The 16,151-nt window shown below is 47.7% G+C and overlaps 1 protein-coding gene across 9 annotated transcripts in view; it reads left to right on the forward strand.

Annotated features, from left to right (window-relative positions):
- The window catches only part of ENTPD1 (ectonucleoside triphosphate diphosphohydrolase 1), a 34,889-nt gene extending 21,768 nt beyond the window's left edge, over positions 1-13,121 (forward strand). For 7 of the 9 annotated variants that reach the window (XM_074875022.1, XM_074875017.1, XM_074875019.1 and 4 more), the window contains 9 exons: positions 3,066-3,199; positions 3,597-3,714; positions 4,966-5,116; positions 6,008-6,167; positions 6,802-7,038; positions 7,413-7,673; positions 8,740-8,859; positions 9,057-9,194; positions 9,350-13,121. In XM_074875022.1, the coding sequence (XP_074731123.1) occupies positions 3,066-3,199; positions 3,597-3,714; positions 4,966-5,116; positions 6,008-6,167; positions 6,802-7,038; positions 7,413-7,673; positions 8,740-8,859; positions 9,057-9,194; positions 9,350-9,556 (1,526 nt within the window). In that variant the 3' untranslated portion in view covers positions 9,557-13,121. Of the gene's footprint in view, positions 1-28; positions 625-3,065; positions 3,200-3,596; positions 3,715-4,965; positions 5,117-6,007; positions 6,168-6,801; positions 7,039-7,412; positions 8,567-8,739; positions 8,860-9,056; positions 9,195-9,349 lie in introns of those variants that run through there. The other 2 variants (XM_074875025.1, XR_012629698.1) reach the window with 2 other exon arrangements.
- The last annotated feature ends 3,030 nt before the right edge of the window (positions 13,122-16,151 follow it).

The raw sequence follows: 16,151 nt of genomic DNA on the forward strand, positions 1-16,151 counted from the left end.
TATGTGCACTAGACTATTTTTTTAAGCTGCATTCTTGGAGATATTGGCAAGCATGCTGTGCCTCTAACAGGCACTCACAAAATGTGAGCATAACAAGCTTCCAAATTTTGCAGTTAGCCTCAGCAGATTTACACATGAGCGTGATGAGAGGGAGCACAGAGATCCAGGTCAGCGTTAGGTTTCCAATGGACCTGATTGCAGGGAGATCTTCAAAACAAGTTCTCTTGGCACTTTTCGGTTTCATTTTCTCTAGGTAGGAAGATGTTATTTGACTACAGTTAGAGATTTCCAGAGGTGCGTTGCTGCTTTTCACTTGGGCTAACTTCTGAAAATAATTCTAGGATTTGGATTCTAGGATTTGGAGTAATTTGTATAGTTCTGGTGCCTGGGACCACCTTTCATGTAAAACCAGAGTGGTTAGAAGATGACCCTGTTCAGAATTTGAATGCTTTTCATATTTGCATGCGTGACATGGGGTGCCAGGATGGATTTGGAGCATTGACTCAGTATCACCTGAGGGCTGAAGAATGGACCCTGGAACTCCAGTTCGGGCACACAGATACAGAGCAGGTTCAGTCACCATCTTGGAGTGTGAAGATAGTTGATGTGGTTGCCTGCGCAGAGGTATTGTCACCCTGGATGACCTGTATTGTGCTTCTAAACATCTCCTAGAGTATTTGTGTATAAGGAGAAGAGAAAATAGTACCCATCTGAGCAGTCAGACAATCAGTGCTTTCGAGCATGAAGCATCAGTGTGGGTAGAAATGGATATCATGTTGTAGTGGAAGCAGGTATGTCCCCTAGAGTGCCGAAGGTATTTCTTAGTTGTAAACATTGCATTTACAGCTAGATTATAATCTGGAAAATACTTCTGCTGATGCCCTTTCTAGAGCTTTGTGTTGTAAGGTGGTATTTTATTAAACAATACCAAAACTGTCTGAGCTTAAGTTGTGAAGGGAGATTTCCACCATGGGATATATGTAGGAGAATCCAGAGCAGGAGAATATAAAAGACAGCATCATGGTAGCCACTAACAAATGCAGGTATATTTATATTGGTTCTGAAAGCTCAAATGCCATATTGGTTGTGAATTATTTCCATCAGCCGTAAGAGGGTTTTTTTACAGAATTCTACTGCTAACCGTGTTTTTTTAGCCACAAAAATCTTAATTTGTTAGATAGGTCATACCAAACATATCAGTAAGAGTTAAGGAATCAGGCCGGTACAAGTTTTGTAAAGTGTGTGATTTTTTTTCTTTTTTTAACCGTGTTATGCCAATTCTGCAAATACAGGCTATTCATAATTTACTGGTCTTGTGAGCAGTGGCATAAAAAATCTCCACTGATTTCTTAAGTATCCTGTGGAGTGCAGATCCTATTTTCTATATAGGGTTGCCAAGGTGCAGGACAGCATTGCTTGAACTGACTGCCACATACTGAAATATTAGTGTTAGACTTCCTAAATGCATTACCAGTGATGAGGATGTTGTAAATTGTTATAAACATTGTAAAAAAAATGAAGCACAAAGTATACTAGGACAAAATGTCACAGCTTTGGGTTCCACAAGGTTCTGCTGTTTATATATTAGCAGTCTGTTCTTTCAGTTTTGCGGGGATTATTAAGCCAAATGCAAAGTGTCGTGGTTTGAGCTCAGAGGGCACCTGAGCACCACACAGCAGCTTACTCCCTTCCTTCCCCGCAGCACTGAGAAGGAGAAAATAAAGAAAAAGGCTCAGTGGTTTGAGCTCAGAGGGCAACTGAACACCAGACATTCGCTCACTTCCCCCTTCCCCCTCAGTGCTGGGAAGGAGAAAGTAAAGCAAAAGGCTCAGGAATCAAGATAAGGACATCCATTACAGTGACAGGCAAAAGACAGACTCGTTAGGGGAAGCAAACAAAGAACATTAATACAGACACTAACAACACTTAACAGACAGAGTAAGACCGTGAGAAGCACTATACATCTTGCAAACACCTTCCCCCATCTCTCCCTTCTTCCCGGGCTCAGCTTTGCTCCTGATATCTCTACCTTCTTTCCCCCAGCAGTGCAGGGGGCAGGGAATGGGGGGGTGTGGGTCAGTCCTGCCACTTCTTGAATCTCAGGGAGGGGGGGGGGGGAGGTGAGGAACTTCTGGCATTCTTCCCCTGATCCAGCATGGTCCCCCTCTCACAGGAGACAGTCCTCTACAAACTGTCTCCGACATGAGTCACTCCCACAGGCGTGTGGGTCACCGCCGCCTGTTGCAGCCCTCACAGCTCCAAACTACAACAGCGGGGTCTTCTTCCCATGGGGTCCTGGTTTTCTTCAGGCACAGTCACCTGGGTCAGCATGGGGCTCCCCACAGGCCACAAATCGGCATCTGCTCCACTAGTGACCTCCATGGGTGTCAGGTGGGGTGGCCCTGCCATCTCACCATGGGATACAGGGGAGTCTCTGCTCCAGTGCACCTTCCCCCTGTTATCCTCCTTTCTTCCACTGACCTTGGTGTTTGCACAGATGTTCTCGCAACTCCTCCTCACAACTCCAACTCATCCTCCCAGTCTTCCCTTCTTAAATACGTTACTGCAGAGGTGTGGCTAATTGGCCTGGCCTTGGTGCAGAGGTAGGTCCGACTTGGAGCTGGGGGAGCTTCAAGAAGCTTCTCACAGGGGCCGCCCCTGTAGCCCCCTCCCCTACTACCAAAAACCCCCACCACTCACTCAAACCAGGACACAGAGCTATAGGAGAAGTTGGTGTTTGCCCCATACAGAGGGTTTTGCTATACAGTTGCTCTACCTGCAGGTATCTCAAGGACAGGCTAACCATAAGCTGCATCTTAAAGTTCTCCTTCATCACCACCTGGCACAGGGCAGCCCATGGAGATGTAGCACAGCCCATGAGAGCAGATCTGCAGGACACCAGGGCTGAGCTCTGCCTCTAAGAAATCCCACATAAGGACATGGAGCAGGGATGGGCAAAGGCAGATGCTTCATAGTAGAAAGCAACTGCAGGAACATGCCTGAAGACCTTGGGGGTGTGAGGTAAGATGGGCTACTGGGATACTAACATCCTTTTTCTTCTCTAGTCACAGGTACCAAACCAAAGATGTCCTGGACAAGAAAGATTCTACTCATCCTGGGATTCCTCTCTACTTTGGCTGCAATTGCTTTAATTGCTGTAGCAGTGACCCAAAACAAGCCACTTCCGAAGAATGTTAAGGTATTATGAACTGAGAGTCTTACTGGAAAACAAGCCAAGCTGGAGGGTTAGTTATGCATAGTGCTCCAGGACATGTTGCTGCCTTTGGTGGGTCTGACTAACCTCTCTTTCTGGCTCCATGCACCTCAACATCTTGTTTTACATCTTCACTGTAGAAACATCTGTGGCTTCACAGGGGATCATCTCTTAAGTAATCAGTCCCGGTTTTGCTGCTTCTCTGCTCTTGTATCCTTTGGAAACTTTGCACTGAAGCACTACTGAGAAGAGTAATGACACAGCATGCTCCCACAGCTGCCAGATAGGCTGTCCGTTTCTGGTCTCCCTGAGTGTGGAGACCAGCACACGCGTTGCCTGGTTTGGTGCCTCAGGTGCAATGACAGCTCTGTTTTGCCCACAGTACGGGATTGTGCTGGATGCGGGGTCGTCCCACACTAACCTGTATGTGTACGAGTGGCCAGCAGAGAAGGAGAACAACACTGGGGTGGTGCAGCAGGTGGAGGTGTGTAAAGTTGAAGGTAAGAGGAGAAAAGGGAGCTGTGAGAAGGGGCATGGGATGCAGAAGAGATAATGCAACCCAGGGGTGGGGGAGGAGAAACCTGGAGGAAGAGGCCAGTAGTGAAAAGGGTGTTACGTCTGTGAACTAAGGTATATCCCACTGCTTCCTACAGGAAGCTCTATGTACCTGACCTTCCTGAGAGGAAAGCTGGATCTGCTTTTTCCTTTGCTTTTAGGATGCTTGGAAGTGCTTTTTGGAAAGAACTACACCAAAGAATGTACTCAAATAAATAAAATGTCTGCATGCACACTTGCTGAAATGCCGATGAACGTCAGGCAGCAAGAAGGGAGGGCATGGTTTGCTCTTTTTCAAGGCTTCTGTGCAAGCTAGGCACTGAGCTTGCAGGCAAAGGTTGCTCAACTTATGCATGTCATGGTTTATTTTTTATTCTATTTGATTGCTGTGTAGATATGATATGGTTTAGGAAGGCATAAATGAAGTCCCAAGGATGCACGTGACAAGGAACAGAGTAGACCACCATGGATCACTGCGCTCTGGGGAAAGGAGGGGTGTTGTCAGAGCCTGCCTGGGGTTTTTTCAGGCCTGTCTGCAGCACAGGGGAGAGCCATGCTGTTATCAAGCTGCTGTGATAGCTGCTCGATGCTGCAGCATGCCATGCCATGAGCAGCACACTGAGCATATGGCAACCTGGAGCAAACACAGAGTGGGTTTCACTGCTGCCCATGCAGGCACGGGTCCTGGGGCAGTCCATTCACCAGGGGACACATGGCAGGGAGGGACAATGAATTTTTCTCTGGGTTAGCATGAAAAGGAGTAGCTGCAAAACACTCAGTGCTGCAGTGTGAGCATACAATACACAAACAGATGACAGCATTTTCCCCCAGAGGACCCAGCATAGTGAAGGGTCAGGGATTTCAGGCACAGATCCAGGTTACACCCAGGCAGAAGCAGAGATGAGTCTGCAGATGTCCAGAACATACTAAGCAAATGATCTGTCCCACTTGCAGCCTTCATTGCTAGTTCATAGCATGCTTCGTGGAGAGCAGGTGGCAGATGCTGGCTGCTGTGGCTGTCCTCTCGTGCATTGGGCTTAGTTGGTGCTGTAGGATTTCTAAAACTCCTCAGAAATGGGGTGGTTGAATCTGATGTTGCTGCCTGTGATAGTGATACGGTCTAACATGACTGCTCATGACAGCACTCTGGGGTTATGCTTGGAGTTTGAGTAATGAAGTGTCCTTATTTCTTGCAGGCCCTGGGATCTCAGGTTACTCCCATGCCACGGAGAAGGCAGGTCCCTCTCTGGCACAGTGCCTACGACAAGCAGAAGAGGCGATTCCCTCAAAGCAGCACCAAGAGACACCCGTCTACCTCGGAGCAACTGCTGGCATGCGGCTTCTCAGGTACTGCATGGCTTGTCCCCTTCTCCTGCAGCACTGCACCTTGGGACCACCATGGGTGCTCAGTGGGGGCCTCTTGGGCAAAGTCCTTGGAAATGCTGCCAGCTCACGTTTTGCCCAGATACCTCCTTCTGCCTCTGGCCATGTCTCCCTGGGCTCTTCCCTTGCTTGCCCACCAGGTCCATTTCCAATCACTCCAACCTTCCATCATCTCCAGCACCCACATGCAGCACAGAGACATCAGGAGGGTAGCAGTGCCCAAGCTGATGCTCGGGGGATGCTCAGACATCCCCCACATCAAGGGGATGCTCAGACATCCCCCACAGTCTGGTATTAGGCCTGACCCAGGATTTTTGAGCCCAATCATGTTGCAATTCCCCACATACCTTGGCTCATCATAAGACCATCAGAGCTAAGGTAACTTTTTAATAATACCCTCCTTTAATTCCAACTAGTGATTTTCATGGGGGTGCCCCAGACCTCTTGCCTGGGTGGGACAGGGAGTTGATCTTATGTATGTATTGCCTGGGAAATCTCCCTGGGAAGGAGGGCATGATGGATTTCTTCTGTAATGGTGATGGCGAAGAGTGAGAGGAATCTCCATGGTGCAATCCCTACCAGGGCATGTGCTCCAGGAGAACAAGAGAGCTCTGATCTCTGCTCCAGGTACCAACTCTCAGCCATGGGGTCTGTAAGTGTCAGAGCTGGTGGCAGCTGTGCTGCCAAGGTGTGACAGAGTGTGACGTGGCCAGTTAGAGCTGGATGTACCCATATGAATGACTCTTCTGCTATAATTAACGCTTGGTGGGGAGTCGCAGCCTGCCTACTCAGAATAAGGCCCATAGGCTGCAGAGAACTGTCAGAGTGACTCCATCCTTTCTTCCATTCATCCAGCTTGGAGAATAAAAGTGCAGCCGACAAAGTCATGTCCTCAGTAGAGAAGACGCTCTGCTCAGCTCCTTTCAACTTTCAGGGTGCCAGAATCATCAGTGGTCAGGAAGAAGGAGCCTATGGATGGATCACCATTAACTACCTGCTGGGCAATTTCAAGCAGGTACTGTGTGAACGGCAAGTCCGTATTTGAATCATCAGCTTGCACGACTTTGTAAATCATGCCTTGCAGGAGGGTGTCTCAGGCACTATCTTCCATTGTAAGCCATTTACCAGATATCAGGAAGCTGCACATCTTGCCTCAGCCATTACTGTGAGTACATCCTGATACCAGTAAGTATCAGGATGTACCACTGTAGTCAGGCTTAAAGCATTGAAATAAAACACTAGCATCTTTGATAACTTTGTTTGGGTACAGCATCCTCCTCACTTCCTGACCTAAAATATTTCTGTGCCTGCAAAGTTTGACAATGATTCTTTACTACTGAGCTTATAAATCATCTGGGAGCTAAAACAGTAAGTTGACTGGTTTTTGTCATAATAATTGTATTAGTTTTCATATTCTTAGTCCTCTTGCAAACACTCAGACATGATCCATCTTCTGCTTTTCCGAGCGTGCATCTTTCTTGTGTCTTGTTCCAGCTCTCATCTTGTGTCACCCTTCAGGTCTTCCTGCCTGTTCTGTGTTTCTGCTTCTCTCCTCATAGGTCTTCCTCTTTTTTTTTTTTTTTTTTTTTTTTTCCTCCCAAAGAAATCTCCATGCCTGACGAAGCTGGTTTACTTTTTTTTTTTTAAAGTCTGGCTGGACAAAACTTCTACATTCACTGAAATCCATAAGTGAGACATCAGGAGCACTAGACCTCGGAGGAGCCTCAACACAGATTACCTTTGTACCAAATGAAGTCTATTCTGAGTCCCCAGAGAACCTGCTCTACTTCCGTCTCTATGGCAAGGATTACCTAGTATACACCCATAGCTTCCTCTGCTATGGGAAAGACCAGGCTCTGCAGCAGAAACTGGCCAGGGACCTACAGGCAAGTACATCTGTAAAGTACTACCAATTTGAGGTGCCTTAATTCTTACGCATGGGATAGCAGGAGTACTGTGCTTAACTGAAGTACTTGGAGGAGGCGATGTTTCACCATGGCTGAGAATCCCAAACCAACAGCAGCTTCACAGAATATGGCTGAAAGTAATTTGCCCAGGGTCCTACAGGGAGGCTGTGGCAGTACCCACATTTCCCAGATCACAGCCAATGCCTTAAATCATCCTCATCACTTTGACCCAATGTGTGTATCTTGGTGTGATGTACTGTGACAAGTGCCTTGTGGTCACCCTTCCTTGTGGCTCTTTCCCAGGGTGTTACTGTGGAGTGAAGTGTAACAGCTTGGATTGATTTTACTTTCAGACCATGGAGAACAGCAGCCTCCTTGATCCGTGCTTTCACCAGGGGTATCAGAGGACGATAAATATAAGTGAGCTCTTCAAAAATCCTTGTACATCAGCCAAGAAAAAGCAATTCCCTTTCAGCCAGCTGTACATACAAGGAGAGGGGGATTATCAAAAGTGCCGAAGAAGCATCCAGAAGCTCTTTAACAAAACCAATTGTCCTTACTCTAGTTGCTCCTTCAATGGGATATACCTACCTCCATTACAAGGGGATTTTGGGGTAAGTCTTCACATTCTTCAACTCTTTATAACTCAGAATATCAGAAGAGCAGAAACTCAGAGTAATGCTAGAGTGTATTCTCCATGGCTGGAGCAGGGAATCATTTACAAGATGGCTTTTTGGACATGTAACTACAATAGTGCTGCACTTGCTGTGAGGACAGCACATGTAAGAGCTACCCCAATGAATACTGACCTAGAAGTACTGCACTGTTCCCATTCTAACCCATCTCCTGTAGGCATTTCCTTGGGGTGCTTCATTTACTGATTCATGTTTCAACCAGTCTTTCCTGATGGCCAGGCAGGAGAGCCTGCTGCAGGCCGTGCATGATACACTGCTCCTGCAAACCTTGTCTCCTGAGGTTAGTGGTGGTACCAGATCTGAAATTCATCCAGAAGTGTGTGAGCGCTACTGAATCCAGTCAGTCAGCTCACCTATCTGCTTCCCAGATGTGATGAGAAGACAGTGCACGCTCTGAACACACATCATGTGTGACACCACACCGAACACCAGTCTTAGAGCTGCAAGACTGCAGTAGCTGTGAGGCTTTCTGGGGAAACTGTTAATACTCCCTTGCCCTGTTCCTAAACTGCCCCCTACCTATCAGCTATTGGCTATGGTCAGAGATTGTTTTTCTGGATTTTGGATTATATGATGGGGCTGTGTAGAGTCCTTTCAATCCATCACCTCTGCTGTCTGTGGCAGTATTGGCTGCACGCTCATCTCGTTCAATTGCCAAAATAGGATCATGGTTGTGATGACAAGCAGCATTCACCGTGTGCCACTCTGGCACCAGTGCATAGAGGAGAGGGATATACTGAAGATCTTCAGGATACTGTGGTCAATGAAGTCCCTACCTCCACCTTCCTTTTGGGGTCCTTCATTCTCATCAGGTCTGAGAGATGCCTCAAAATGACATCACTCTTGAAAATATACCTACTTTTGTTTGTGTGATGTTGTGCTTCTTTTATTCCTCTATCTAAATAAAACTATTTCCTTTTCTGGGATTTCTGTTGCCCTGCTCATGCTGAGGCCCAGTCAGGTTAAAATATTTTTTTTCCTTCAGGCTTTTTCTGCTTTCTACTTTGTGATGAACTTTTTGAACCTGAGCAGTGAACAAAGCCCCGTTCCCCTGGACAAAGTAGCCAGCACCATTGAGAGCTTCTGTGCCCGGCCTTGGCATGAGGTGAGCAGTGCTTGTGATAGTGGGCTGGGGCTGCTGGGTTGCAAGAGCTGCTGATATTTTTATGTAGGATAAATAGGTGGGGAAGCTTCCAAGGCAAGAGGGGAAAGATCCCCCCAGCACCTGCAGAGCTTGCTCAGGCACAAGCTGGAGCAGCAGGAAGCTGTGTTTAACAGTCTGGTGACTTCTTCCTTCCCTAGGTGAAAACAGCATATCACCAAATAAAAGAAAAGTACCTGAGCGAATACTGCTTCTCTGGAGCCTACATCCTCTCTCTCCTGGAAAATGGCTATGAATTCACTGAAAAGAACTGGGAAAGGATCCACTTCCTTGGAAAGGTATGTTTTGTGGTGGGGAGGGCTCTAACCCAACAGCTAACTGCAACCTCTGCTGCACAGCTCAGCCATTTTTCTCCAGGGGTGCCACTGCCCTGACAATACCGCAAGCAGCCCCTGCACCTCCCAGCACTGATTGTGCTCCTCTCCCATTTCAGATTGGCAGCAGTGATGCGGGCTGGACCCTGGGCTACATGCTGAACCTGACCAACATGATCTCTGCAGAGGACCCCGCTGTGCCCCCTCTTTCCCACGGCAGTTATGTGGGGCTGATGGTGCTGTGCTCCCTTGTGCTGGTGTCTGTGCTCCTGTTTGCCTGGCTTCTCTTCCACAAGCCCAAGTGCCTGCAGAAGGGGATTGTTTAGGAAGAGACCTGGGAGGAGAGGGGCCACGTCACGCTGTCTGCTCAGGGCTAGGAGACCCCGGCAGAGCAGCTGTACTGCAGAGCCCCTCTCACCTCTCACTGAAGCCACTGACTCTGTACAACAAGGGCATTTATTTCTTCTGACTCACACTTGCACTGACAGACGTTGGGACATCAGGCTCGCCACCTCTCTGCCAAGGACAGACAAGCAGGTGTCCCCTCCTTGAATGGGTCGTACTTTCATTCAATGAAACTTTGCTGCTTGTTGTTTTTTTGCCTTGTGCACAGCATTATAAAGAGAAAAGTGGCAGCAATCTTTGGGAGCCAGTGCTCCTGCAAGAGTAATCTCAGGGTCACACATCCCACTGAGCTCTTGGGAGCGATCACACACAGGGTGATCCTGTTCCTCCTCTGCTGAAGCCGTTCCCGAGAGCCCTTTCCACACCAGCACACCTCCGCTTGCCTCCCCGCACCCTGAGCCCTCACAGCCCTACAGCCGGGTATGGCCATCTGCACCTGGCCAGCCCCTGAAGGCTGGCCAGGCTCCCAAATGCCATTCTGGGAAAAGAAGGGATGAGGATGAAGAAACTGAGTGTGCTGGTGACCATCAGCCCTTAGCTGGGCTCTGGTGGCTGTCTGCTCGTTTTGCAGGTGGCAAGAAGCTTCTTTCCCATGTCTTCCTGATGATGTTGCTGGACCAAAGCTGGCTCACTGTTACACTGGGCCATTACAATGTCCCTAGGGTACATCAAGACATGAGTTCCCAGCCAGGCATTGCTGATTTTTGTAGGAACAGCTCATACTGGCTGAGGATCCTTGACCAGCAGCGAGTGTTTATGCCTACAGGGACTCTGGTGTGATCAGCATCCCCACAGGTATACACCCACTAAAGCAATCCAGTGTGACTGTGCTGATCATACAGCAGCCTCTGATCTAGGGAAGGTGTTTGTTAGGTCATGTTCCTTTATAAATAGACAGCTGGCAGTAGTTTTAACCAGCATAAGCATGCACAGATTGAACTACTCTTTCCACCAGCAAAATCGGTGAAAATTTGCCTTTCTTCCCTCATGGCTTAGGCTTATCCCATGACCAGAAGACCCAGGGGTTGTGAGCGCACATGCTGCAGCCCATCTTCTAGCACACAACTAGGGTGATGCCACTGATCAGGTTTATGAATCACTTCCATTCCTTGGTCAAAAAAAAAAAAAAGGTAAGTCAGAAATCCATTTTTATGAAAACACTTGGAAACCACTGGTGCCTGTCTACCTCCCACAAAATCTCGAAATCTTTTCTCCTAATGACCTGTAAGTGCTGGAGGCCAAAAGAAAGCAGATATTGTGGAGAGAAAGGCATGGCAAACACACACCTTCATCTGTTTCTCCAAGCAAAGATGTGGAAGGCGTGGAAGGGATCAGGATGTGCAACCCCAATAAAGCCTTTTCCATTAGGCAAGCACAGACACAGGGCTCGGGGTTTTCATGCTCTCCCAGCCTGCCCCTCTGCACAGTGCAGGCTGGAAAATGTCCCCCAGTTATTTCTATTTCATGCCCAGAAATAGGAGATGTAACATCTTGAAGGATCTAAAGGTAAGGGAAAAATCTACCCTGTCTTGTGGTAAGATCTTTGGGCAGTTCATTGTTCTTCCAAAAATCTGTCTTATTTTTGCTCTGAATTAGCTGGCTTCAGCTTCTGCTGGATCTTGTTCTGCCCATTTCAGAAAAACTGAGTAACTCTCTGCTATCAAAATCCCTTTTTCCCTGTTGGTGCTTGCAAGTCATCATTGTATCATATTAAATAGATTGATCTTCAATCTGTAAAGTGCTCTGTGCTGACCTCACTTGTAGCTCTTCACTTCTTCGAAAATTTTTACATCTTTCTGAAATTTGGACACCAAAGTTTTCAGCAGTGAGTGGTAGTAGACTTGCCAGTAGTGTAGCTAAAAGTAATATCCTCTGGTTTTGATCTATACTTTATGTTCCCCATTCATATATCTCAGGGCCAGGTTTGCTCACTTAAGAGAAAGTTCTAGGGCCACTTTGTCCAGTTGGACTATTGCAACTTGGACTTTTTTTCCAGTCATTGCAATCTGGAACAGCCACTCTCTCACACCATACATCACTGTCTCAACATCAGCCTCCTCACCTTCCACACGGCTCCACTGAAACATGTACTATTCAAAGACTATTCCCCCAAGCAAGTGATCCAGATCAACCCACAAATGACACTGCCACACACCATTTGTTCGTCCATTGACCAGTTTTCGTTTGTCTCCAAATACAATGAGATGTTGGAATTCATCTAGAGATGGAGTCTGCCTTCTGTTTTTTTCAGCAAAGATAGGTAGATGAGAGATTAACTAGTTTTTGGTCACAGCTGGAAGGCATGCAGGAGGAGCATGTGATCAGAGCTGCTTCAGCTCCCCAGTCAGCCATGCTTGCAACACACCCCATCCTATGCCACCTTCCTTGCATACAGAGTCTTCATAGCAGATCAGGTGCCCTGGAGAAGCTCCCTGCATGAGCTCATGCATCCTTCCTTCCCATGAACAGTGTGGAAACCTGCAGAATGGTAATTCCTCTCCTGAGACCCCCTTGGGGATCTGGCAGCTGCTTAGTTGTGTCCGTGATGCTAGAACTGGCAGATCCATTGGGACATTTCAGAAATTGATGTAGAAACTCCATGTGGAAGCTGGTGTGGAGAGAAAGCCTGTGCCAGTCTGCTCTTCTGATCCCTGCTAAGGGTTTATGCCAAAGGAAAAGGTCAAATACAGAACCTGGGAGAAGAGCTGTAGCAATGCTTTATATCTTTATTGCAAGTCCCATAGTATTAATATTGTTAGCTCTTGATTCTGGAGTCAGGTGATCAGCTGGTATCTTTGCTTACTCCTAACTGCCTGCCTTCTCCTGTTTTTTGGTTTGGATTTTGTATTTTTTAAAGCTGTAACTGTGACTCGGAGTGCAACCTAAAGGCCCCAAACTAAGATAAATACAAAATATGTTACATTATGTTTAAACCTTATGACTTTTAGACCACATTTATGAGTCAATATCTCCAGAACTAGAATTTTGAAGGTGACACCAGATATGCCATTTTAAAATCACTTGAGCAGACTGAGGCTCCAGGAATTGGTTGACTGAAGGCATCCTATCAGGGTGAGACCCTTGCATATCACTGGCTGTACTTGAACCTTCCCAGAAAAGCATATGATATTTTTCTTCCCATTTCTCCTGCTGTTGCAGGACTTTATCCATGGAGGCTACTCAAAATCCTTGGTCAAAGAGTTCAAGTTTAATGAACATTCATTTCTTTGCTTCTGTGCTGCATCTGACCCAGCTGTATTCACACTCAAATGCATGTTCCAGAGCCACCCAATGCATATGATAGTGGGGGGAATTTCCAAATGTGCCAGTAATAATATGGTATCACTTCTCTTGTTAATGCAGTTGGTCTGCCTCACTGATAATTATCTGTGCCTTATTTCTAATTTGATAGATTCTGGCTTTAATTTTCAGCCACTGGCTCCTGTACAGTTTTGCTCTTCTGGGTTAAAGCATCTTTTAACACCACATGTTCTTGTCTTGCAAATATTTATTCACTGATCAGCTCTGCCGAGCTGCTAAGACTCCAGAGCTTGGTCTCTCCCGTTTTGCCACAGGAAGCCCTGAGATATGCTGCAGCAAGGTGGGATGAGTGTCTCTGGTTTGGGTTCAAATGTTGAGTGGTCCATTTTTGGGAAGGTTTCTTGCAGAGGGATGGGATAGTTTTGCAGGGTGCGGGAGCAGTCTGGTCTCTCTGAGACTGATGACTTCCACGAGCTCTCTCATCTTCTCCCAAGTGTCATGTCTGAGGCAAAACTATCAGTGAAGCTGAGATTTTCAGGGGCCAAAAGAGAAAGCCTGGGTGCCTGGCAGCACACTCACCTCTTGCAGCAAACAACCAGTCCCCACCACAGGCTCTGAGTACCCTTCGCTCTCCTCCCTGACACAGCCAGCTCCCCCCTGTTCACAGGCTACAGCTGATTTCTCTGGCCCTACAGCAAAGCACAGTGGCGCCTCCACTTGGAAGAAAGCTCTCAGAAGTGGGGCCATCACCTCTGTGGTGAGAGGCTGATTTGAAATGTTGGTGCTGGCTGGGGCTCCCCAGCTTCTCCAAGAGCAGCTCTCAGCTGGATGCATGCCCCCTCCTCATCTGTCCCAATCCTTCCCGTGCTCTGTGCCAGGGGGGACGTGCAGGCTCTGCGGGGCTGCTGGCTGTACCATGGGGCTCAACAGCCTGTTCAGGAGGGGCTGGGGGATACACAACCGAGGACAGGAGTCTCAACCACCCAGGCCATGTGCTTTCTTTTTGCCCCTCAGCCCCAATGAAATGGATCTTTGTTTTGATGCACGCACAGATCTCTGTATCCTTATCACAATAAAGACTTCTGAACTGATGTCAGAAAAGTTTTCATGCTGTTTTCCAGAAGATGGGAACTCGCCAGTAGTGGAACAGAGCTTCTGGCACTAAACATGGAAAAGTCCCGAGATGGGATTTCCTCTCTTGCCAGTTCCCTGCTGTTCTTCTGGGTCGGATCTGACATTCCCGATGGATGGGCAGCATCCCCTCCTGGCAAGGAAAGGCACTGTGGTCCTTCCCAGGCTCCGGGCACCTCACAAGGGTGGCCTCGCTCCTGGGAAGGTTGCTAGTGCCTAAATCCCATCTTTCCTTGTTTTAGCTTCACCCTGATCTCCCTTAAGCCACTTGTTCTCCCCTGCCATGTACTGGATGGCTGCAGTCCTCTGTCCTCGTTTTACCTCTCCCTCCCCCAGGCAACACCATTGGCATCATGCTGGCACAGCAACCCCCCCCCCCCCCCAAACCAGGTGAAGGATGGGGGGCCTGTGCCCCTCGTTTGTGGGGCTGTGTGGCTGCATGCCTCTGCGTGCAGCCACAGCTGTAGCTCAGCCAAGGCAAACATGCTTGTCACGGTTCATCATTTTTCTTTCAGCACACACTCTCCCCCGTTTGCTCATTCTTATGACTCTTAGCTTGAACTTTCCTCAAATTTTCCAGTCTTCTCCTGGAAACAATACAGCCAGAATTAAAACGAACACACCAGGTGGAGCCTTTCCACAGAAGGCTCCAGAGGGATCAGCTCCTTGCTGCTTGTGACCCTCAGCCACACAGCGATGAGAGGGACAGGGCTCGCATTCGCATTCCTCTCACTCTCGCCGCTGTGGCACGGCGCGTTCCTGCTTGCCCTCTTTCTCCCACTGCCTCAAGGTCTCTCCATCTTTGAACATCTGGGGGGGGCATGATCCGTCCCAGATGTATTAGCTGCATTTTCCAAATTAAGTCTTTGTTTACTTCCTGCACTGTTTCTAAGAGCTAATGTCCTATATTGTTCGTTTCTGCTTTCATCAGTGTTTTTTAACATGTCCAAAGTTATTATTTGCTTAAAGCTTCATTAGCATATTGTTTTCCTAGAATGTAACCAGAGCCATGCTAGGTCAGATCAGACAGGCAGCACATTGGCGCTCGTCTCCAGCTGCACATTGGGTGACAATTTAGATGGACATTTAGGGAATAGGCATGATCCTTCTCTTCTAGCAATCAAAGGCATAGGAAATTTGTGATCAAGTGATTGCTCCTGGATTTGCATCGTTAATAGCTGTGGATGCCCCAGTTCTTTATGAATTCATCCCATCCTCTTTTGCACTCATTTAACTTTCAGTTTTGACAAGGTAATTTCATTGTGCCTTGTGTGCAGAACTACTTCCTTTTGTTTGATGTAAACCTGCTGTCTGATAACAGGCTGCTTCTATCCCTATGCTATGGATAACGCTGACTAATTCTCCAGACCTAGTAGTGCGTGAGATGCGTTCTCCGCCCACCCCAGATTTTGCTCATGGCTCCTTTTTAGGATCTAACGGTCTGGCATTTCTTTTTTTTCTGTTGTTTCTCACATCAGTGTTGCTTGTCTCCATAGGAAAGTGAGAGCTTTTCTCACGTGTCCCTTGGCAGCACTGCAGCTCCAACTCTGCCACTTCTGTCCCAGGCTACTGAAAACAGCCTGGGAAGGGAAAAGGGAGGGGGGAGGCAGACCAAACATGGGGTTTGTGCTATTTTACTATAGCCCTGCCTAGCGCTCTCAGGCTGCCAAGTAACACTGGCTAGCGCTGGAAACCTGCCCACCTATTTCCCATTGCCTTGGTTGCTGAAAGCTGGGGAGAGAGCAGCTCCACGGGAACCCAGCAGCCCTGGAAGCAGCAATGTAAAGGAGCCGAGGGTATCTCTCACCACTGCGTGGGCTTCCAGCTCCGCAAAATACCACTAGACGTGGCTTGCTGTAGAGATAAGAGCTGTCCTACCATACCCATGCTCACCATGCCCTACCACAGCTTCAGCTACTTTTCCTCAGTTTTCTACAAGTGCTGTGAGAAGCTGGCACCTCCAGCACCATTTCTTGTTACCCGATTAAAGATGGGTTCAATGCCATTCCCGCTCCTGAATGTGTGTTGCTCTGAGACTGACTGACAAGTGGGGATGTGGTGGGATGGAGCTTAAGTGGCAGAAGGTATTAATATGATTACTGCTATCTTTACATATGTATCATT

The sequence above is a fragment of the Strix uralensis genome, chromosome 7, assembly GCF_047716275.1.
Source record: "Strix uralensis isolate ZFMK-TIS-50842 chromosome 7, bStrUra1, whole genome shotgun sequence".
Taxonomy (NCBI): domain Eukaryota; kingdom Metazoa; phylum Chordata; class Aves; order Strigiformes; family Strigidae; genus Strix; species Strix uralensis.